A 24999-nucleotide genomic window follows, 5' to 3' on the forward strand; every position below is an offset into this window, starting at 1 on the left:
GTTGCACCAGGGGAGGTTTAGATTGGATATTAGGAAAAAGTCTTCATGGAAAGGGTTGTCAGGTGTTGCAACAGGCTGCCCAGGGCAGTGGTGGACTCACCATCCCTGGAGGGGTTTAAAAGGCATTTAGACGAGGTTCTTTGGGACATGGTTTAGTGCTGGGGTTGGGTTATGGTTGAACGCCATGATCCTGAGGGTCTTTTCCAACTGAAATGATTCTATGATTCTGTGCTGGTTGGAAACATAACTTTAAGGGCACATGTTCATCTAGAGACATTTCAGGAGAACAGCAAATGAAGGTGCTGTCAGTGCCATCACCACCTCACATGGTGACACCACCGCAGCTTTGCTGCCATTTCTGCCCATGCCAAGGCTCTGAGGAGCAAACGCTGCTCCCGTCCCTGCCAGGGAGGTGTGAGCAGTTTGTTCAGCCACCACCCCCAGGCCAGGGGAAGGGCTCTCGTTCACACCAGCATTCGCCTCTCCTGTGCCTCAGTTCTGCCTAACGCTGCTGAGAAGCCTTTGAGACGGCTTTGCATTTCAAAGCTCTTTCCCTTCCATCCAAAGACTTCCTGCATGTCTGTGTCCTCGCCTGCCAAATTCATCTTCCCTCCCTCATTATTCTCCCAACCAATTACACAGGTCTGAATTTGCTCCAGTTTTAAATTTGGTTCAGTGGGAGCCAGAGCATCTTGTAACAAAATGGCCCTACAGAGATCACCAGATACTGCAATTCGAAAGGCGCAACATGTTAAAATAAGCCTCAAGATATGTACAATAGAGTTTGACTTTATTCAGTGTGTATTTTGAGGTACCAAGGGTCATTATGGTTAATTGTTTCGAGCCAAAAGACATTGTTGTAAATTCAGCAACAGCAGCGTGTAATTCATTTCATGTGACCGAGTAGAAACACACACATCACAAAACAAACTGGAATAAAGATATTTGTTAAGTCCCTTTCACAACAAAAGCATCGGTGACTCATTAGAAAGAGCGTGAGTCAGTATAAAAGCCAAAACACTACTGAGAAGCGATAAATAAATAGGATTAAATTTATCTTCTTGTACCAGACAGTTGAGACTGAGCACCGAGAAGCCCCACGTACCCCGGCAGGATTTAGGAGGCCTCCCAGTGACAGTGACCTGTGCCTTGTCCTTCCTGACCTCAGCGGTTATTTAAGGAATTGGGAGCGTGGTGAGGAGGGGGTTTGCATGCCTGAGGCACGAAGCTGAGAAAAACCCACGACTCGGAAGGGGGAACTCGCGCAGGCCCATCCCTGAGGGAGCTGCTGCTGCCCATAACATGCCCTTAAGTGGGAAGGTTTGTTCATTCGAGGAGTTGGTGCATGAGGTTTTTCCTTCCCCATCTTCTCTGCATGTATATTCCTTTACACATTTAAATATGCCTACATACACACTCACACCGCTTGTAAAAATAATGATGTCTGTACTGATTTTTACAATTTTAAAAGCTACTTCCTTAAATGCCACCAAAAATAAATCCTTGCCTGAAGAGATGTTTTCACAGCTAAATTCTTAGGTTCTTTAATGTGTCATGTTTAGCCTTTAATGGAACACATGGTCCTTATCCAAATACAGTTTTATGCCTAAATTTTAGCTATTCCATCACAGTGACAGAGGAACTTCTTACCCTCCTCACCCCGTAGCAGTGGGTACAAACAAGAATTTTGTACCAGGCTTTGCAGACCGCTCCTTTCACTGCACGAACAATCAAAGTTCCTTTCGTTATTCAGATCTTACAAAACACAGAGGACTAAACCACCATAATTGTGGGATATTACAAGAGGACAAAGCTCCTTGCCGCCACTACATTTTCATATAGCGTCATGAAGCAAAACAAACTCAGTGGGAAAACGGTCATCCTTCAGACCAAGTTCAGCAGATGCCAGGTACACCGAGGAAAGCACCATGATGGATGGTAAAAGGAAGATGAAAATAAAAATGCAAAACAAGTCATAATTGTATTCCACAATCCTGAATAGAATATTTTATTTCATGTCTTGTTCACAGTAATACACTAACAAATCCCTAAAACTAATACAATTTATGCCTTTGCCATACAATATCAAAGGATAAAGAGATACTTATCATTTGGCCTCTCCCACTCTTTGTTTGACATTTTGAAAATCCAGAAAAGAAAAAAAATCTTTTCACCCATCCCTCAACTGCCTCTTTTTCCCACAAAAAAAATGATATGAATGTAGCCTTTGGAAAACTATCAGGTTGTATCTAGATTGCCCATATGTCTGAGCTGCAAACTCAGCCCTGTAAAACAGGAGACAGGGGTTTTGTCTTTGGCTGGTGATGACAGTAATTGGCCTATGAACCACTTTTGTTAAGGCAATACAAGGAAAAAAAAAAAAAAACAAAAACGGTTCCAGCCTTGCTCTTTCTTCCTGGCTTCCTCACTCTTCCTGCCTTGCAGCGAAAGGTACAGAGAAACAGTCTCAAAACATTTTCCAGAAAATGGGTACCCAGACATCCTTGTATTTAGGAGGAAAAGGCAATTGCTGTAATTCCTCATTTCCTCGCTGTCACTCAAAGGCATCAGGTATATTGAACACAAGGACCTGCCTTGGCTTTTAAGGTGTGTGCGCTCGTGACGAAGGTGATGGGTGCACATGGGAGGCCCCTCTCCATCACACATGGCAAGCACTTCAAACGTATCTTTCACCAAAACATTTATTATATTATATTCTTCTGTTGATATGCACTATCACATGAAAATAAAAGTGGATTCTCTCCTTGTTACCTAGTTAGTCTGTTTTTTAAAGGAGATTCTCAAATATCACAAGGCTTCACACTTTCTCCTCCTGCACATCTGAGAACTGCGGTTACCACTGTACCCTGCAGCATCGGATTTTGACTTACTTACATCAACCTGATTTCAGGTCTTGGAATCCAATATTGCCATCCTGACACCTGCAATCACTACCTTTACCCTGAAGGCAACCGAAGACGCCTCTTCAGACAGAACGTGGGAGATACAATTCTGTTTCTGAGGCTGCAGTACAGAAGCAAGCTAAGTTTGAGGGCCTCCAAACTCCTGCTCTGCAAATGAAGAAAGTCATCACCCAAAATCTTTTAAACCTATAAATTCAATAAATTACAGAGAAAGCATACAAAATAAGAACCAGATATGGGCAGTTCTGATGTTCCTCACCTAAAGAACTGACAATGTTAAATATATAGAGGAACATAATTTTTTTTAAAAAAAAGGCTTTTAAGACCCCTAACCTTTGACACAGTAATGCAAAAGAAAGACTGTTGATCCCTTGATTACCAGTGACTCTCTTTTTTAAGTAAGCAATGAAGATGCCAAAGATTTGGTTTTTCCATTCTGGAGATAGATATCTCTTTCCACATGTGACAATTTTGCTGAAGTTAAACTGGCAATGAGACTGAAGCACATGCTTAAAATGCTTTGCTGAATTGGGACCATACTCTGCATAACTTTCTCTTGCAAAAGCTATGTCCAGCTGCTCACAAAATAGTCATGAGACGATGTGGATATGGAAGCTCTTCCATATTTAAAAGCTGTGTTCATACCCAAAAACGTACAGTCCAGATTCTCTTTCTATAGAGAGGAAAAGAAAACCTGGTGGCTGGGAAAGAATTAATAGCGTGAGGCCAAATATTCAACCAAGGACTAAAGCGATCAAACAGCTTTCATAAGGTCTTACTGTGGGTTGTTCCACAATGCCAGCATATCTGGTGACTGCTTTCTAGCTCAGTCAGGAGGATTCACTATTGCATTTCTAACACGAAAATTTGGAAAAATATGCAGCATTTAAGTACATTATTACAGCCACATGCAACTCTCAAAACAGGTTTCAATAAAAATAATTAAAGGTCTCATCAACATTCAAAATAGTTTCATATCTAAAATTGGTGTTAATAAGTAATTGACCAAACTGATTTTTCAAAGCATTCATATCATTTCCCTGCTCCTGACAGAACCAAAGGAATTATTTTTCCACAGACATAAACAGGCATATACTTCTATCATACAGAAAAAAACCTACGAATTGTTTAATTCACAGTCATATACCTGAGTGATGATCATAATGACAGTACTAAAATCATCACAGGCAACCTTACCCACGTTTGAATTCTAGATCATTTACATAAGATGTAAATTCACTGCCATTATCAAGTTTTGCATATAAAAACCAGTAACATCATTTTAAGCGAAGCAGTTTCAAAATCGAGTATCTGTTTAATGCATTGTGCTTCACCTTCCACGTTGCGTATTTTTGTTGACTCATGTGCACATGGCATAATTACAACTGAAATTTCAAAACTTGGTGTTACGGAAGATCTCGGCTGGCAAGTCACTGGTAGTAGATACGAACATACTACAGGGGAGACTGAGCACGTCATTCCAAGAACCATGGACAGTGTGAAATCCATGAGAAATGTACTGGGAAGAGGAAAATTACTGCTCAGTGAAAGGGCAGAAATTTAAGGGTGTATCACAGAATGGCTGAGGCTGGAGGAAGCCTCTGGAGTACACCAGACAGCTTCTGAATGTTATCAAGGACGAGGAGTCCACAACCTCCCTGGGCAACCTGTGCTAGCGCCTCACATTAAAAAAAAGTTTTTCCTTATATTCAGGCAGCGTAGTTATATAAAATACTTTATTCAGCAGCAAAACTGGATTAAGACGTTTCCATACACAGAGCCCTTCCCAGTGCATCCATCCTTTCCTCCATCCATGCTGTTCAGACCCCAGTTCTCAGCAGGGTGCAGTTATTGACAAAGCTGCACTATGCAGCAAACTGACGAATTGATCCAACTTTCAAAAGCTACAAAAAGACACTTCCTCAGGGGCAAAAGAAATCCTCAAGATTTTCTTCCTCTTCTCGTTTCTTTTGGTTTTGGTTTTTTTGTTGGTTTTTAATCAAGCATCACTGGAATGATGATCAATCTGCAAACAGCAGCAGGGACACTGGACAGGACTATCAAAAGCCAGCTGCACCCCACATCGTGTAGCACCCGCAGTGCTGGTGTTACAAGCTGGGCTCTGCAGGGAGTTGTATTTTGTGGGTACTCAAATTAACTCCAAAGTCTAAACTGAGCAAAACACTTGCACTGCGCAGAGGTGCAGGATACAGCAACCATGCAACCCCCCAGCTCTCCCCCTGAATATAGGCCAGGCCTGAAAATCCATGCACGTAACCTGACTCAGCCTCAGCTGGCGCTGAACCCGACACGGCCGCCAAGTTAATACGAGCCAAGAAGGCGGCCCCTGATTTGTCTCTTCTTTTCCATATACAAGTGTGAAAGGAGACACGGTTCAGTATTTCAGGGATGTTTTATAGCCATCCTGCGTGCTGCACATTGTGCTAAATGACAGCGCTGGGGAGGGGCAGGGTGGGCGCAGGAATCTTTCTATGGACCCGCGAGCGGTAACTCAGCCCCTGCCAGTCACGTGAAGGCAGCCCTGCCGAACACAAACAGCATCTCTCTCTGGTATCGGGCGCTGGGGCACAAAAGGCTCCACTTTGGATTCAAAAGACTTAAACTGACAAATGATGTTGTTTTTCTTCACCCAGCACGTCCCACTGCTTGTGTAACAGGTGGAGTCATACATATGCAAAGATGATTCAAAGATACGGTTTCTAATCTGTGCTTTATGCCTGAACAATTGAAATGGCTTTCATCATGTAGACAGCATTGCCAGCTCTTTGCAAGCAGTTCCTTTACAATTTTAGGTTCCATAAGCTGTATTTTTGTTTAGTGTGGGTTTCACATGAATTTAAAAAAAAAGCCACACTGAATTATTAAGAGAAATGCATTTTCAGATGGAAAATAAATGTCACGACTTATCTCCGGATGATATTTCAAGAAATTTAAGATGCACGTTTCTCCATAAATGCCTCACACTGCAGAGAATATCCTACTCTAGCTCTAAGCAAACATGATAAAGTAGAAGTAAACAGCAATAACCAAAAAAGCAAACATCAAGCATGATTAGCAGAACACATACACCTCAGCTAGTGTCTCTACAGTCTTTGACTTTCAGTAATTAACAAGTTAGTTAGTCCAAGACAATAATTTTAAATCAACTTGAGAATAAAAGATTTCAATTTTCAGCACGTCGGTCCTGACGTGTCTCATGAGCACATCTCTGTCACATAGGAATGGTGACACCAACCATGTGTTACCATTCACGAAGGACCAGAAACGCTACAGAGCTTTTGCGGTCCCTAGATGCTTCCAGCAAACTGGTAACCGCTTCTGTAAGTGTGGACTGGTTTCCCAGTCCTCAATGCGGTCCATATCTTACCCCGGGGAGTACATCTTGGCCTGTTCCATCTGTGCAAAGGCCCTGTCTGAAATGTGCCAGCAGTGACTAGACACAAAGAGAAGAAAAAGTATCTGTTTCTTTCTACCATACACCCTGGCATGGATCCTTAAATATCGCAGATTGCTTCTGACTATCCAGACATAGCTTTAAGTGGAAGTACACCCAGTAGTGCAGTCCTGATGCCAACATAGTTCTTGCCATTTATTTTTAGGTGAACTGGACTTCATTCTGAGTGAAAGGATAAATACAAGAAAATATATTGGCAAAACTTACACTCCCTCCTTATTTAAGACCCCTGGAAATGAAGCTTTAGCTTTCGCATTGAGAGTACTCCCTTACTTCTATTTTGGGGAGACTTCAGTCACCCCCTGGACTGCAATTCCTATAGAATTGTACTGTAATTCCTCTGTACACTCGGAGGAGCCCAGCTCCGGGAGGTGAGGCTGCTTTATCGTCCTCACTGGGCTCAGGGGGGGATGCAGAAACCAAAGAGGGGGTGACCCAGTCTGTGACAAGTCAGACAGTACTTTCAAAAAGAGCCTGGAGAAAAACGGATGCCACAGTATTACAGAAGGATATGGTTACTCAGATGCTTATTCTCTCCCTCTTAACCCTAACATATCCATGCAAGCAATTTTTGACAAAGCAACATGCATAACGTGTTTTACTATTACTTAAATAAGACATTTTGGTAGCATCTATCAGCTACCATTTTCAAACTATTACTTTTCACAAGGCCTCCACTAGCAAAACAATCTTGTATCCAGGGGGAAGTCAGGGGAGACACTTCTTTGGGCATGAATTAGAGCAGATTTATGACAGAAGTAAAAAGACTGAAGAGCTAGATTCTTTCTTCGCAATTTCAGTCTAACATAGTCCTAGATACTCAATTTGCTTCAGTCCTAAAAAAGTACAGAGGAACAAGTTGGCAGATGAGGTCTGGAGTTATTTCTGGTATATCCTGAAGCAGAATGGCTCATAAAGGAAGTTAAACCTGAAACTAAATGTATTCTTTACCAGAAGTAACCAATTACGATCACGATCAGCAAAAGCACATCTGAAGCAACACACACATGCAATTTGACATTTTGAATGATGTGCAACAGACCTAACACTGCAGGTGATATTTTCCTGTCAAAATAGACAGAAAAGCATTCAGTGGGTCAGCCAAAGCCAGACCACCACCTAGGAATGACGAACAGCATTATACAGTAAGAGGAATTCAGACTGGAATTCCAGAAGCTTCAGAGATACTATGGTCTTTGCATGATCTTCAGGACAGAAAAAAGCCCAGCATATTTCTTGAATAGTACAAAGAGCTGGTGCACGAGCCAGCCTAGATTCCTCCCAGAATGACAGAGAATCTGGCACCGATGAGAAAGAGCCCAGGCTTCCTATACGTGTTGTTCTAACAGTGTACTACGGAGGGAAAACTGTTACGGACATGGTTACCAGAAGTTACCAGATGTGTAAAAGGTCCAGCAGTTAAAGATGAAATTAAACATCACTGTGCCTGTTTCTGGCTCAAGGCATCCCACAAACAGCTTCTTCACTTACTTTTCCATAAGATGACCCAGTCACCCGGCTCGGCCGCACAGCATCCTTGGTGGGACGAAGCAGAGGTCGCAGGCTGACCTTCAGAGCTGATGAAGAAATACTGGACTAGCCAGAAGCCCTAAGTCTTCCTCAGAAGTACCGTCAGCAGGCAATACCAGTTAGGCATCATTGTGCTCAAGAAGGAAAGGTGTCTGGGCTAAGCAAACAGAAATCTCTTCAACCTCTGCAGACAAAGAAGTATGTTCTCTCTGCGTGCCACCGTGCTCCTGAAGTCATCGCCTCTGGAGGTCAAAGATACCAGCTTGTGAAACTCCCAATAAACCAGTTTCCACAGACTTTCTGATGGCAGCGCAAAGGCACAGACACACTTTTAGTCCTCCTGTACTCTTCACCTGTCACCACGACACAAAGAGCAAATCCAAGTACCGTGACTGGGCAGGGAGGCAAAAGCAAAGCAACCAGAGCCAAGAGCAGCCATCCCAATGAAACCTCCCCGTGATAACCGGGTTTGCCTTCAAAGTAGGAAAGCGCATTTCATTAGCTGCAACTTAGTATGCTGGAAAACATGGATTCAAATACATTGAAATCACATATGGAATTACAAATAATCATTAAAAAAAAACACTAACAGGGAAGGAAAGAAACAATATTCATGGATTTATTAACTAAAAATATACACCACGATACCTATCTACTATATGGAAGACTAAAAGGAAATACACAGCTAAAGCAGGAAAATAAAACAGCAGCTGTCTTACTGCGACTTTTTTTGTTGTTGCGTACAGGCCTCACCTCCCTGAAGTATCAGGGAACAGAATGCAAAAAGTATTAATTTCCAGAAGAAGTGGGTGCTTTCTTATTCTTTATCAAAATGATTAAAAAGGTCAATATGTGAAGGCCAATGATCAAGCTATCCATAATAAATTTTAAGGGAGCCTTTTAAAATGTTCTTTTTCTGCCACTTCATGCTCATTCAGAAGCCCCTGAGCTACAGGTAAATATATGAGTAGTTAGTATTTAAACAAGTATTATCAGAGCGGCTGCATCTGATATCCCCTCAAACTGAAATGTATGCACATCCTTACAGTGTTCAATATTGATTTAAAACAAATTATTACTGCAAGTAAATGTCAAGTCATCACTAGTAAACTACTGAAAACATACTAAACCTGAAATTCTCAACTGTCGTAGTGGTTTCTGAAGTTACCAGGAAAATATCATAATACTGGACTAAAACATCTATAAAATGCCACTATAAAAGTACTTAAACTGGTATATTTCTAGTCAAGGGTGGATTCAGTGGTTTACATATCTATCTAAATACACAAACTTCTTATATTCAGTACTTCTTAGAAAGGAGCCTTCTATCAAGTCTACTAGCAGGTAGATTTTTTTCAGAAAGGTGTTGAGTCGTCTTTGGCATGCGTTTCAGTGTTTATCTATAGTCTTATTAATATTTTCTGTCTTATCTCCAATCTGAATTTGTCTAATTTCCATTCCTAGGAGTTGGATCTTCCTGTGTTTTTGACTGCTAACACTGCCCTAACTTTGCACTGTAAGTATTCCTCCCTTCCCCAACACAATGTTTGCCAAATAATCAAAATAAACTCCCCATCTTTCTCCTGGTTAACAATGCTTATTAGGACTGCTTTTATCCCCAGTGTCCCTGTCTCTACTCTTGGTCACTCTTAAAGATCTATTCCAAACTGTTTTGTCAAATTCTCCCGAATGAAATGGATACTTGTATGACTGAAGTCACAGTTTGTAAGAGACACAGATCAAATCTTGTCACTGGAATGTGTCAAATGCTTTAGCTACATAAAATTCATAAACATAAAATGCAAAACTATTTTTTCACCATCATTAAAAAAACCCATGAAGTTTAATTCCTGCTAGTCCCATTGTTGTTGCTCAAGACAACAGACCAACTTTCTCCTTTACAATACGGAGCTGATGAGATGTAGAGTTAAAAGTATTGCCAATCATTATTTGCCTTCTTAAAAGTAAAAATCACAGCCCAACAGTATTTTTTCATTTTTTCCTAAAAAAAGTTAACCCCTCACTTCACAACACTTAGAAAAACTCACACCATCTTCTAAACAATGTATTAATTATTTTTAGACTAAAATACATGGCAAATGAAATTGGGCTCTTCCAGTGAATTCAGCAGGGGGGTTCGTCCTTGTCATCATTCAGGAAAGAATACGGACGTCTCTGCATTTTGCTCTTTCACTAGATAATTGTTGTTTGTTCATTCTCAGGCATCTGTCAAAGAAGTCTAGCATTTAAAACACGATTTCCATTTTAAGATTCTTTACCAAAGTTGAACTGTCCACATGCCACCACAATGCCATCATTTTATTTGTTCAGGCATTCATCAAAAATATTATCCCATTATTTGAATAACAGTTATTTCAACAAGAGACGCACAGCACGCAAAATTCTAGATTTTGCTCATTCTCCTTGCAATTATAACAATTAAAAATATGAGTTAATATGACCAAGGGTATCCCCTCCCCCCCCCCAAAAAAAAGGTGAAGTTTCATCATTTGCTATGACCTTGAGGCATGTAGCTGAATGAGACTGTAGTTATGCAGTATATGGATTTCGGAAGGAAACCGTACAATTTGAGAACTGTTCCGTAATAAGAGACCAGAATCCCAAAGACACATTTGGTCTATTTTCTCATTAAATGGTAATAGATGCAATAGCCCTGTAATCATCCTGCTAATACTCCATAACTCTATCTGGAGGGGCCACACAGAGGGGACAGTCCAGGCCTCTTTCTGTGAAGAGATTGTTGCCAGGATCTCTGTATTTTGCCAGGCTGTTTATGGACACGTGGACATCTTCACACTAGGAAAAAGAAAGTCAGCACAATTCGTTTGGGTCCCTAAGCCCACAAAATGTCTCTAAACTTTCGCTAGTCCAGGCAGAAAAAGCAGGCTCCATTACTGGCACTCCAGTATTTGTCACAGGGTGCATTAAGGAACATTTTCCTGGCTTCTGAACAGCTCCTACCAGACCAGACTTAGAAGATCTTGATTTGATATTTTAATCTTACATACAGAGTAAGTCAAGATTCAAATGAAGATATCACAGATGGCATAGCGTGGAGGTATGATTTCTGGATCCAGAGAGAAACAGGAGCAAACGCGGGTCCTCACATACATTTTTACTTCCATGTAAGCAGACAAGATTGAAGAATCCCTTCTTCCCATCAACTATCACCACTGCAGACCCAGCCGTACACGTAAAAGCAAACGCCACCTCAAGCATCCTAAAAGATGGCCTACTGATGGTCCAGTTCAGTCTTAGGAAATCAAACAGTCCCTTCAAAAGCCACAGGAAACACCTTTCCTTCCAAGTTATCGAGATATTTCATAAGAACTCTTTCTTTGTTTCTCTAGTCATCCAACCATTTCACCCCATACTCTTAAAAAGAGGTTGTTGAGACCAGACTTCACATACTTTTCAACATTAATTTCTGCTGTAAAATAACGCGACAATGACCTACAGCCCAGCACTTAATGCTACTCTAAGCACTGCAGGTTATATGTCAAATAGACTATATGTCCATCACACTGCCAAGGACCAGCAACCGATTGTGTTTGGGACTCCAAGAAGCACCATGGCAGGCCTTGGTCCATGCCCCAAGAGCCATCACAGGCTGGTAGGATCCACACGACCTGAGGCAGGAGCCTCCTCTTCTGCAGCCAGACGCTCCAGCAAAAGCCATGGACATGGTCTCCCCAGCATCTGTCTCAAGCTGAATTGCTTTGACTATTCCTATTCCTATATTTGCTTTTTTATCGCAGGAGATCATGATGTCCCCATCACATTTCATACATGTTTTAAAGTTATACTTAATCCTAGTGATAAATAATACTGGAGCTAGCAAATCAGAAGCCCTAGCTAAGGTTACTGAAATAAAAAAAAAAAAAATTTAAAAAACCAACTGATTGATTTACACAGGCCTAAAATGAGCAATTCCCTGATGCATTCTACCAAGTGGAGCTAAATTAAACCAGTTCCAGCTCTTTAGTGTATGTTTACCCTAGGACTTCAAGGAAAGACTAGAAATAACGCTGCAGAGGGCAACCACGTTTTGGAAATGCCCCCCACACCACCACAGTCAAGGAGAGAATCAGGGGTGCTGCTGAGCATCAGGAAAGGCTCCGAAGAAGCCGCATCCAGAGCCCGCAGAGGGGCGGCTGCCTGCACCGAGGTTCTCCAGAAGAAAGGGAAGAAAGAGGAGGCGGAGGAGGAGAGAAGGCATAATGGGATCATCAGGAGTTCGGCAAAAATAAAGCTCACCCACCGGGAAGGTAGAGGAATATACATGCATAATTTTACAGGGATTAAGAGTTTGTGTCAAATCTGTGATATGCTGTGGTGAATTCTTATACTGCAGTGAGTCATCTTGTCTGACAGTTGCTGGGGAATTAAAGCAGTTATTTTTAAAAAATTATATGTCCTGCTTGACATGTTATACAAATAGCCTCTTAAAAAATTAAAACACAGTCAATGCATTTTTAAGTATAGAAGAGCTATGGTACATTTAGGATTCTCTGTACCACACCACAAACATCCATTCTGAGCTATGAAAACCTAAAGGAGTCTATTGATGTCCCTTCAGAGGAACATTGATCTTTCTACTGCTCCCAATCCAAATCCTGCATCAAAAATTAGTTTCTCGTATCTGCCTTTTACACTGCACAAAAATATTTTTCCCTGAGAAAAATTAAACACAAAGAGGTGTGCTAAATCTGAATTCTTTCAATACCAAAGGATATCGGGTTTGCTAGAATAAAGACTATTTGAATGAAAACGACAACATTCCCCTTACAATGGAATAACCGAGGCAGGTCAATACCCTTCTGGAGCGAAGCAGCACGTTGACTCCCAGGCACAGGTGTGTTGGTTTGGCAGGGGAAGCGTCTGCTGCCTGCGCTGTGCAGCAGGATCGCGCGGACGTGCCCTGAAGCTGCGAAGAGCAGCTCCTCACAACCCGCCTTCCCGTTACGAATACCTCGCTTACCGCCTGCTTTGCCTGTAAAACTGACACCCCACCGGCAATTTTCACACGTCCTTGGGAAAAGTTTTTTGAGGATATCTGTTGTGTAATACAGCACAGATCATCTGAATCATCTATTAAGCGTAACCCTTGGGCACCCGCGCTGCTCAACATCAGCTGGCAATAAAGGTGTATTTACATGATGCCCTCGGGACAGCTGTTCTGGGAACATCCTGGAGATTTGCATAGCATATTTTACAAGGCATTAACAATGCACCTCAACTGAATGAGTGGCAGAGAATCCTTTTGACACACCACCACTCATGAAAAGCCCTCAAGTCCAAACAGCACAGTAAAGTGAAGTAAGTAGGTATTAAAAAAAAAAAGATGATTTCAAAGTCCAGTGCCTTAAAATGCAAATGTTTATTATTTGAGTTAATTTAACCTGTTTTAAAATAATCAAATTACTGTCCCTCTCCAACTTGAGAACCATCCAAGAAACAAACAGCTGATGAGAGGAGGTTCATCTTAAAAAGAAAAGTTTCTGTTGCCAGCGCTCTTGACTTTATCATAATTCCCATAGTATTCGGCATATTTTCTTAAAGCCTTCGATCTTGTACGCGGCTTACACAAAAATTTCAGCTTTATGTATTTTGAACAAATCAGTCCTCTCTTGGCCAGAAAAAGGAACTAAAACCATGAGCCAACTGCACCCTTACAGCTCAAAAAACAACACGAAGTGAATGTGAGTATTGAATTTCTTAGATCATTTCTCACCTAAACTCAGAAAGTATTAACACTTTGTCATTGCACAGGTGATACCCACTTGCTAAGCACTGCACTATCTCTCAAGGAGTGAATTAAAAAGATGACTTTGCGTCCCAAACTGCATAGGTGTGGTAGTTATTGAAATTTTCACACTTTGAAACCTCTCCACAGGTGAAGAGTCAGCTGGCAAATGTTACGGAGAAATAATAACTAGAGGAGCTAACTACAGTTCTCTGGCCCCAACCCTGTGACTACATGCAGACAACGAAAGACAGAACTTACACCAAATAAAATAATAAATCTGGCCAGAAAATGGCCCAATCAACCCAAACAATATTACCAAATATAATCAAGCTAGTCAACACAACAAAAGCTGAGGATAAGATTAATTAGCCGAGTGCATGTCCAGTACCTGGTACTGGGAGTACCTGGGAATAAGCCCCCAGTCATTAAAGATCTGCTGACACTTTTTTGGAAGCGCTCTTTGGAGAAAAGTTCAAACTTTCAAAAAAAAAAAAAAAAGGCCTGCTATACTTCGTATGTTTAAAATGGAAGAGGACTGGGAGTATAGTATGGAATATACGGAGAATAGTTTGTGAACAGGATGGTTTTCACATTTTCCATGTGGCGTCTGTGGTTCTTTAAGTGTTTCCGCTATGTTATGTGACACTTGGATAAAATACTGGAAGAACTATAGAGCATCTTTTCCCAATTAATTTTGGTTCAGGAAGTAATTGGAAGGGCAATATAACCTTGTACACCTTTAAATTGAGGGGAAAATAAGAAAAGTATTTGTGGGCTTTTTATTTAAATTCTGAAGTGTTTTTAAGAATGGACGGGTTGTAGAATTACATTTTTTTAATAAGACAGCACATTTCAGGACTCTTGGTTTTATTAAATCAGTTCTTCAGTTAACAACCCCCAAGCTATTCTAAAAAACAAGATGATTCATCTATTTCCACCCAGTACAAATTCATATATCGTTAGAAAACTAAAGCCTCGTAAAATTCTAAGCAGCCCTAAAGAACAACTACTGCAGAGTGACATGTTGATTGCATCAGCCTAGAAGGGCTACAGTTCTGAGCAACACAAGCTTTAGTACACTCAGTGGAAACTACTACAGAGTGTCAAAGAACACGTATGTAATGTGCCAGCATCAGGTACATTCACTCGAACACAGCAAAACAAATGTCTTCAAAATATCAGGTGGGACAAGGATGATTCCAGAAATTCTAATACTCATTTAAACCGCTGATGTGCCTCTGTGTTCTGAGAAACACAGAAGTATTTTCCCCCTCCCAAAATGAAGTGAAAACACCATCAAGAAGCGTGCTGTTGATGCCTTAAGCTGAATATAATGTGACATGCCAACGCATGAGGGTGACAGTCATTCTCGGCGCCCCTCGGGGCCAGGCCACCTCCCCGGCTCCGGAGGAGCTGCTGAGCAGTTCTGGCTCTGATCCGCACCTTCTACATCATAACAGTGAAACTAACAAAATCTAAAATGGTTATCCTAATTTGCATCCATAGTACCTTTTAAATAGCTATGTTTAAAACAAAAAAAGCCCATTCAGACCACAACAAAGGGGAGGTAGAAGGCATGTGGCTCGCCCGCAAAAACCAATGGGTTAGAATTGCCACAAAGACAATCTTAGCAGAATACCAAAAAAACACCTTCCGGACACACCGCTCCTCCCTCTCAACCAAGCAGCAGTGCAGAACTGCCCAAACGCTCACGCACGAAAAGGCACTTTGCCCTATCGCCTAAAAAGCACATGCTACTCATTCAGCAGCCACCTCCTGGGGTTCTCCTGCCAGCATCCCCGCTGCGAGCGAGGCTGTGCCCGGTGCACAGCTCGACAAGGAACGCGGAATTTGGCTACAAGGGGGGGAAAAACGCCACGGCCAAATTTAAACGCATGATGACTACCAGTGCAGGCTGTAATTATAACATCTGCACAGTGCCCGCTGTGCTGGTGACACAGTGCGAGCTGTCTGGTCACGCAGACACCAGCTATTTCACGTTAGGCTCTCAGACGCGGTGCATGGGTAGGACCCGCGCTATCTCACAGGACACTTCCAAGAGGAAGGAGACAGCTTTAGCTCACAGCCAAGAAACGATCTTGGAACAATCCTGCCGGCGCTCCTCTCTTTTCCACAAAGCAGCAGCTTTCTTTCAGAAGCTGTTCCTAAAGCTGCGCTGTCTGTAACAGGTTTTGGCACCGGAGAACCGGGTTGCTTGGCTACAAGTGGCATCTGTAAGACCCACAGCATTCAGCAGCACCAGAACGGGAAAACTCGGGCTCACAAACAATACAACAAACCAATTCAGGCATCCAGCATTTGCAAAACGTTTTCCTAGCAAGTCTGACTCGGGAAAGCACTTTAAGAAGGGGCACAATTTACGGCAGTCACTCAGCTCCCAACATTATCAATGAGACCCAAGGGCATGTTTAAACATGCAGTGGCCTGTCTGTTGCCTTCAACAGTTTCCTGCTTCACCAAGGCAGCAGAGACACCCCAACACGTCATGAGCATAACACGTGTTAAAACCTCAGTCTTATGAACTTTTATGTACACGAATGGGTGTATCTCAGTGAACGCACTCCACTGAAGCCAGAGGACTGGCTCATTACGGTCAAGTTAAGCACATATGCAAGGTGCTGCAAGTTCAGGGTGAAAGACGCACAAAGCTGCCTTGAAAACCATTTAACTCAGAGTTAGCACAGCCAGAGTATGACCAGCCTTCTACGGCACAACAAAACCGTACCAGTTACTGATCCCACTACCTGTAAGGATTAGTTTTGGGAACACGCCAGAAATTGCAACGTGGGTGCCTAAAGGTAGGAGCTTGAAGCAGTGAATGATTTCATTTTCTCAGGCATTGAGCACTGTAATGTTCTTGACTAAGAGCACACCAAGAGCAGCTTGGGGGAAGACTCTGAAACCAGGCTGCTGACCCTTTCTCCACCCACGTCCCAATTCCAACAGATTTTCAATCAGGCTAACACAGTCAGAAAACACGAGCCATCTCGTCCTCCGGGTGTAACTTCAGGGGCACAGAAGGAAAAATATTGTCAAAGGGCTAAATTCATTCCAGCTCTAGCTGCAGGGCAGTCACAGCAGTGCAGATACAGATGCCCAACTGCAAACCACGTCCCACTTCCTCAGAGCCTTCTTGGATCATGCTCGCAGCAGCAGCAACTGCACCGTAAAGCTGTGTTACAACTTCAGTGCACCGAATTAGCCTATTTCTTACTGAAGGTCTATGGCAGTTTGATTTTGGTCTTCTGCAAGCATTTACCAGCAGCTGTTTTAATTAGCATCTTCTTGGTGTGTAGACACGTCAAGAAGCATTTTCTGCATAAAGCCAGAACATCACGTATACTGTGATATAAACAGTCCTTCCGCCCACCCTCACTACCACAGATAAGGGCCAATGGACGGACAGTGCATCACAGAAGGCAATATGGTATTTAACTCCTCTTATTTCGGGTTTTCAGGGCACCCTCAGGGAGGGGGAGGCACAGAAATGAGCACCACAAGCAATCCCAGTAGCTCGTTCTCCTCTTCACCCTCAAAGCGTTAAAAGGAAAATACAATGTCAACATCAGCTCCTCCCTGCTGATGAAACTGGCTCGAGCGCATTTTACTTTCTGGCTTGGAGCCCTTACAAACCGTTACAAAAAGACAGAAAGACAGACAGTTCAATGTATCGACCACTTCCAATAACTAATTTGGGACGTGCTAGGTCATTTGCCCAATGCTGTGGCCTCTTAGTGGTGAATGAAACCGAATATTTGTCTTTTTCTATTTAAAAATAAGGGGGGCAGCTAACAGCAATTTGCATTTCACGAAAGAGCCAAGCCTGGCATCAGTACATACAAATACTCGCTGCTCTCTTCCTCTGGGAGGAACGGGTTACATCTGATCCACTAAAATCGCCTCCAAGGCCGACAGCACTCTGGGCGCCCGATCCCCACCAGCGAGGGATGCTGACAGGCGCCGATCGCTCCGTGTCCCCCGGTCGTTCCCGGAGCTGCAGCCCGGCGGGGAGCGGCGGGCGGGCCGGGGCTCCTGCGCATCCCCCGGCAGCGGCGACATGCGGGCTGCACGGGAGCCCGCCCGGCGTCACAATCAGCCGCGCCGAGAAAACCGCCACACGCTTCCCATTATGCACATGAAAAAAAAAAAAAAATCCCGCAATTAAAAAAAAAAAACACCACACCACGTTTCCTCCAAGCGACCTCACAAGTATTGTCCAAAACGACCTTATCATGGGGTATTTTGTTGCAACCGACACACACGCTGCGCGGGCTCCGCGGCGAGCCCCCGGTGCAGCCCAAGAGCAGCATTTCTGCGGGCAGGTACACGGCGGATCTCCGTGAAGCTGCATTTTCTTGGCAGGGCAGGGACCCCTCCGAGCCAGCCCCACGGATTTTTCCACCTCCCCGCACTCCAGCCCCGCTGCCAGAGCCCCTCTCCCGCCCCCGCCAGCGGGGAATTCACAGGTAGAACAAAACATCCGCGCCGGTACCCTCCGCCAGCCCGCCGGCGGGAGCGGGGGGGGCACCGTCAGGGGAGCCCGCGGCCGCCATGGGGCCGGGGCGCGCAGCGCGGCCCCCGGCAGGGCCGCAGGGGCTGAGGGGGAGCGGGCCGGGGGCACCGCGCCGCGCCAACCGCCGCCCGCCCCGCCCGCCGCCCCGTTACCTTCGGAGAGCTCCAGCTCCAGCTCGGCCAGCCGGGCCCGCACCTCCAGGGGCAGGGACACGCTCTCCAGGCTGCGGTCCGCCATGCTCGCGCGGCGGGGACGGGCGCTCCCCTCCTCTGGCTGCCCCGCGCTCCCCTTTGTCCGCGGCTGAGCGGGGAGAGCGCAGGCGGCGCGGCCGCGGCGGTGGCTGAGTCCTCCCCGCGGTCTCAGCCGGGCATGCAGGGGGGGAGGCGGGCGGGCGGTCCGCGCGGGGGGACGGGGCGCGGAGGGAGGGAATGCGGAGGTTTCTCCTCTCCTCCCCTCTCCTCCTCCTTCGCCGCCTCCTTCAGCGGGGCCCCGCCATGGCTGCTCCCGCCGCCGCCGCCCGCCCGCGATCGCTCCGCATCGGCTCCCCGCCGCGCCCGGCCCGGCCCAACCCCCCCCCGCCGCCCCGCACCGCGGCGGCGGCTCCCGCCTCTGCTCTCCTCTGCTCTGCTCTGCTCTCCTCGCCGCGCCCCGGCCCCGGCCCGCTCCTCCCCGCCCGGCTCGGGCTGGCGGCGGCGCCCGGCGCTGCGGTGCCGCTGCCGCGACTGCTGCTGGCGGCACCGCGCTGTCACCGGCACGTGACCGCGCCGCCCCGCGCCCCCGCCGCCGGCCCCCAGGGGGCGCCCCAGTGGCGCTCCGCGCGACGGGCCGCGCCACGCGCCCGCTGCCGCTGCCCTCCCGCCCGCGGCCGGGTGAGGTTGGCCAGCGCTTCGCACAGGTACGGTGGCTCCAGGGCGGAGCCGGTGAAGTGTTTTATCATTTATTCCTCCCAACAGCGCTCCCTGGAACTAGATCTTCGGGTCCCCGTTTTACCGAGAAGGGCGGGGAAGGAGCGACGTGCTCAGGGCCGGCAGTCGCTCTACACCAGGAAGACCAACAGCTCTGGCACCCTGCACCCTGTTTCCCTTCCCCACCTGCTTCCACCACTGCCAGCGCATCCCTATTTGCAGCTGTATGCTCTGCATTCAGCCAGTGGTGGACCTGATAGTGTTAACAGCTGAACTCGATGGTCTTCAGGGTCTTTTCCAACCTAAATGATCCTCTTCTCTTCTCTTCTCTCCTCTTCTTCTCTTCTCTTCTCTTCTCTTCTCTTCTCTTCTCTTCTCTTCTCTTCTCTTCTCTTCTCTTCTCTTCTCTTCCCTTCCCTTCCCTTCCCTTCTCTCCCCTCCTCTCCCCTTCCCTCACCCCTTCCCTCACCCCTTCCCTCTCCCCTTCCCTTCCCTTCCCTTCCCTTCCCTTCCCTCTGTTCCAAACAAGCCGTGGCAATTCTGACATATCACTAAACCCTAGGTCCATGTTTCCATGGAAGAGTAGCATAATCTTGATATAATAAAAAAGAGCAGAGCTGACACTGTGGTGTGTCAATGCTCAGCACTGACGCTGAGCCTGTATCTGGAGAACGTGGTAAAAAGAACTGGCCCACCAGGACTCTTAATTACACTGCTCCAGCGTAAGAAGGGACTGCTTTGAAAACATTTAATAAAACTCCCGTTCAGATCAACAAATAAATTTCGCAAGGAACATCTTCCTCTCTTTTTCTCTCTGTGTATATTTTCTTCCTTTTGTTTGGGTTGGTTTGGTTTGGGTTTTGGTGTCGTTGTTTTTAAATATCGCACAAGAAGGAAGGAGCAAGATACCACAGTACCTATCATTTCAAAAATCCTTGGGAGTCCCAATGGTAGAACAGGTCTTAGTAGGACACAAGATTAGCAGAAAAAAAAAAAGGTGTAATCATCCCCAGGCCAAGCTTGGCTTACTGGCTTACTGTTTCAGCCAGTGGAAGGAAAGCAAGGATGTAGGAGTTTCTTCAAAAGATTAAGCTTAGGCTGTGACTATACTAAACAATGTAATTTTTTAATACATCGTGGAACAAAAATAAATTACATCATATTACCAGCTGTGCTGAACTGGCGTCAACACTGGAGCGATTCCTGCAGCATGTGCAGGGCTGGTGGTTTCTCCTGTTTTCGCTGGTTACCAGCCCCAGACACGGGAGAGCTGTTTACACCCCGAGCGCGGCCGACGCCAGCACCGCTTCAGCCAGACCAGCGGCAGAACTGGTCGGGACACTTGGGCGAGGTTGCCTGCCATAAACAAGCCTTGAACACACAAAGTCCTGTAGTTTTACGGTGCTGCTATTTGTTTTATTGTCAGATCTGTTGATTTCTAGTAACCGCTCCTGGGCTGCTCTGCAATGCGCCGCAAGATGGGAGCCGTCTGGTTCGCCTCCTTTCGCAGGGCCGTGACTTTTTGGGCTACATACACACGCCATTTGGGGCTACACAAACACCTCGCCCCCGGCGCTGCGCTGCACAGCGCTAAGATTTTCACCTTTTGTTGAGCACTGCCTGTTTCAAACACAAGCATTCAAAAAAATTATCCAGGTCTTTCTTGTTCAATACATCAAGACCTAAACAAAGAAAAGCAATTAAATCCAAATATGCTTCAGGGTCCCTGGGTCCCTACCTGAGAATCCGAGTTTTGTTTGTTTGTTGGTTTATGTGGGATGAAATAGCTGAAAGTATCAGCCTTCTGCAGGAGCAGCTTTTTCAGGTTCGGTGGAGGCAGCCAAGAGGAGGCAAGGCCAGGCTTTGCGCTGATCCAGCCTCCTTCACTGCTGTGGATCTCCGAGTTGCACCTTTACTTCCCCAGTCCTCATAGGAGCTGATTATTTTACCCATTATCTGATTATTACAGAATCTCTATCAGTGATGTTCACCCTCTTTCCAAACTTTTCCTTTTGTGAGGTTACATAAAGGCACCTAAACAGAAATATTTTAACATTCACACCATCGCACCTGAAATTTTTTCAGCGTCTCCGTGACAAGCCCCACATTTCAGTGTGTTTAAGGGATGAGCGATCACTTGGGCTTGGAACTCATCTGGCACAAATGAAAATGCCTGAATTTGGCAAACTCTCTGCCATGTGCTGAGTGACGGCTCCTGCGGGCTCTGGGGACCCCCTGTCTCACCCCTGGGGCCAGCAGCGTGGGAACCTTGACCTGGGGCTCCGACAGCCAAACCCCGGCACAGGGACACGTGTGGGGCCACGGCAGCCTCTCTGGGAAAGCCCGTTTGTTCCTCTAGAGCTGATCTCACAAGGGGAGATTTCTTATTTATGCAAAGGATCAGAGTTAAAGCTCGAGGACTAAAATTTCAAGCAGATAAATTTTGACGATGAATTTGATGACACACTGAAAAAGAAGCGAGTCATGAGATTTGACCCAGCTGGTCTGAACTGATGGATCCTTTCAGATTTATAGACAAGAGGCTGCATCCTAATCATCCCCCAGAATAAGTGATAGAAGTGTTCCTGACCTCAAGAAAAGCAGAATACTATTTGTGTTTTGGATACAGTGATAAATTAGCATGGTCAGGGTTTGTAGAATGCTTTTCTGTCAAGACATGCTTTTCAACAGGCATGGCAGTCGTTGCATGGCATATGGTTTCATCTGCTTTCAAGAGGAGAAACAAGCCAGCGATGCTTTTCCGACAGAGGCCCTGGTCAACGCAGCTTGCTAGTGACTTCAGACACAAGTGCCTTTGCTAAAATGATTTGGATTATTTACATGCAATGACATATTTAAACATGGGTATCTTCATGGAAGGAAAAAAAAAAGTGTATTTTTACTTAACAATACTTGCTGTAGTAGCCAAATCCTACTGGAAACTATGCTCCATACACATCACCTTGTGGTGTCAGTAGCTGAGTGACAGACCACTTAGGATTGACCTTGACTAGATAAAAATTTTCTTTCCTGGCTCTCTCACAGCAAAAGATTAATCCAATTTTGCAGAGATTTACTCCAAAGCCGGATCTGTACCAGAAAACATTCCCATCATCAGAACTTTCAGAAGGAGGCAAGGCACTAAAGACATGTAGAAAAAGAAAAAACTCCTGTTTAGGCAATACTACCTTGACATAAAGCACCTAAATTATATGTATGCCTTCTGGACACCATGGTAAAAGCAACAGGATCATGTCTGTGAATGAACAGGTTAGCTTCTCTCTGTTTATGGAAATAAGGAGTCAGGATTTGGCCAATGTAGAAAAAAAAAAAAAGTCAATAGCAGGAGGCATTCACAGAAAAATAATAAAAATAATCAGCTGCTTGAAGAGACTGAGTTATAAGGAGAGATTACAAGAGTGCTTGCTCAGCTTGCTAAGCAACAGCAAGAGATGGCCCAGGTAGCTGCCCATGATTATTTGAAAGGTGGAAGCACCGAGGAAGTTGAAGGTGGAAAAAGCGGAGAGAAGAGGATACAGATTTGAATAATAGGATGGAAATAAGAAAGAGAACCAAAACACATAGCAGGGAAAGCTTCCAAGGGATGAGCGGCATTAGACTGCGGAAGAGGCTCTCAAAGGAAACTGTGGAATCCCCATAATTTGAAACATTAAAACCAGAGTAGACAAAGCAATCATGAATATGCTGTAGGAAATAATCCTGCTGTGGGATGGGATGAACATGCTCGTCTGGCATTGCTTATGCAAATATGTATTACTTTCTTTTTTCCTGTTGAACTCAATTTATTTTTTTCCCTTCACCTCTCCGTGCCCACTCCCCGTTTGTATCCGTTTGCTTGTCTCATATGCGTGTCATGAAATGCATTATTCTTTTACAGTATCTACCACAAATGTGGCTGCATGGCTACCTGCTGCCATACTGCAAATAGCGAAAAAGAATTGATTAGGTGCATTAATCTAGTTACCTCTGAATGGCATGCAAATGGTTCTATAATTATTTCCAAGTCGGGGTCTAATTTCTTTTAACACTTGAAAATTAAGGCCAATCTCATCTCCTAATTCCTCTCCTGGGGAAGGGGAGGGGAAGGGGAAAAGGAAAAAGGAAAAAGGAAAAGGAAAAGAAAAAAGAAAAGGAAAAGGAGAAGGAAAAGGAAAAGGAAAAGGAAAAGGAAAAAGAAAAGGAAAAGAAAGAAGGGGAAGGATGAGTTGCTCAGCACTTCTCACATACGATTTTCATTCTCTGTTGTGATACCTGGGCAAGCACCAAGGCCAATTTCTCCAAGCTGTTTAGACACCTTAGATCCCTTTAATTACTGCGGGTATGTGACAGATACAAATCACTGCATATCTTAGTGTCTGTTTCTCTGCTTTAATACCTCAAAATAATGTACACGTCCCCCTCTTAATTCACTACAGTTTATGAAAGTGAATCTGAGGGAAGCCGCATGAATACTGTAGATATACTGACTGAACTCTGTACGGAAAAGTGCGTGAGCAAATCCTGCACAGATGAGAAGAACTGTGATCTTCAGTCATTTTCTTCTTTAACATCATTGCAGATGAGCTCTGGTGACGGGGGAACTGAGAAGTTCCTTTCCCGTGCCTGTGCCAGAGCTCAGTGGCCTCACAGCACAGCTGGCAGCAGGGAACAGACTTTCGTGCTGGAGCTCCTTCTGCACAGAGTTTGGCATATTGTATTAGTTCACATGCTGATGAAACTGGATTTGAGCTAAGATACATAAAAAGGAACTTTCTTGGCTAGAAGTGAGGTACCACACAGGAAAGGGAAGGAAAAGGAAACCCTGGGAAATGTAATTTCTCTTAATATATTAGGTATTTCTCTTTCCAGTTTGCATTTCCATTGTTCTTAGAGAAGCAGTTTGATTACTATCCATTTAAAAGTATCTTTTTACAATGATATTTTGTGCATTTTAATGTTTTTTATACATCTTTCTTTTTATTAAAAGCCAAAAGCTAATAGAAAGCCTTTACTGGCACAGTTTAAATTAATTTTGGTTTGAAAGTTAGTCTCACATAAGAAGTGTTCATTAGGCTCCCGCAGTCTGGCCAAGCCTGTTTATGCAAAAAAAAAAAAAAAAAAAAAAAAAAAAAAAAAAAAAAAAAAATCCTTTCCACTGCTGCATTTGAGGTAGGAATTGATAACACATTTCACAAATTCAGAGAAATTGAGGGAACTGGCATCCGAAGGAAGGAAATGTCCCAATATTCTACTACAAGGTTCCCAGCACATGCACATGCGGCTGGTCTCTCACTGCACCAGGCATCTCACACGAGTGATAGTTGTCCACCCTTTGATGGAGGTTTGAAACTTCAGTGATGCTTACAGCTTTCTGAAAAGCCAGTAGTTTTTCTTCAACAAAGTTTCTTAAACCACGTTTAGCGAATTTTTCAACCTACTGAAATCAAAATGTGAAACTGAGTATTTGAGAGCAAATTTCCTGGAGTAATTATTTTCAATTTTTTGTTTTCCCGTAATGTTCTTTTAAATAAAACTTGCATGTATGGAGGAGGAGCTAGTAGTTTTTAATAGTTTACCCTCCAGCTAGGGCATTGTATCTTAATTTTTAGCAAACGAAAATCAGATTGTTGCTTTATGGTGATGATGTTCACAGAAAACTGTTGGCACATTGTAGAAGCATTAAAAGTAATATTCCATGACTTAATATGCCTCTCTGTGATCCACATCTTCACCTTGCCTAAAGAATATGAAAATTGCAGCAGGTCAATGCTCAATGAATGTAGAAAAATAACTTTTCATACCTGGAAAACATCTTAAGATTCTTTCTACTACAACATGGATAATCTCCTCATGAAATGTTC

General features: G+C 44.3%; 1 protein-coding gene across 7 annotated transcripts in view; it reads right to left on the minus strand.

Annotated features, from left to right (window-relative positions):
• The window catches only part of DIP2C (disco interacting protein 2 homolog C), a 323874-nt gene extending 305130 nt beyond the window's left edge, over window positions 1-18744 (minus strand). For 6 of the 7 annotated variants that reach the window (XM_065627299.1, XM_065627298.1, XM_065627302.1 and 3 more), the window contains exon 1: window positions 18386-18744. In XM_065627299.1, the coding sequence (XP_065483371.1) occupies window positions 18386-18470 (85 nt within the window). In that variant the 5' untranslated portion in view covers window positions 18471-18744. The remainder of the gene's footprint in view (window positions 1-18385) is intronic. The other variant, XM_065627301.1, reaches the window with a different exon arrangement.
• Between the last annotated feature and the right edge of the window lie 6255 nt (window positions 18745-24999).

This window comes from Caloenas nicobarica, chromosome 2 (assembly GCF_036013445.1).
Source record: "Caloenas nicobarica isolate bCalNic1 chromosome 2, bCalNic1.hap1, whole genome shotgun sequence".
In the NCBI taxonomy this organism is placed as follows: domain Eukaryota; kingdom Metazoa; phylum Chordata; class Aves; order Columbiformes; family Columbidae; genus Caloenas; species Caloenas nicobarica.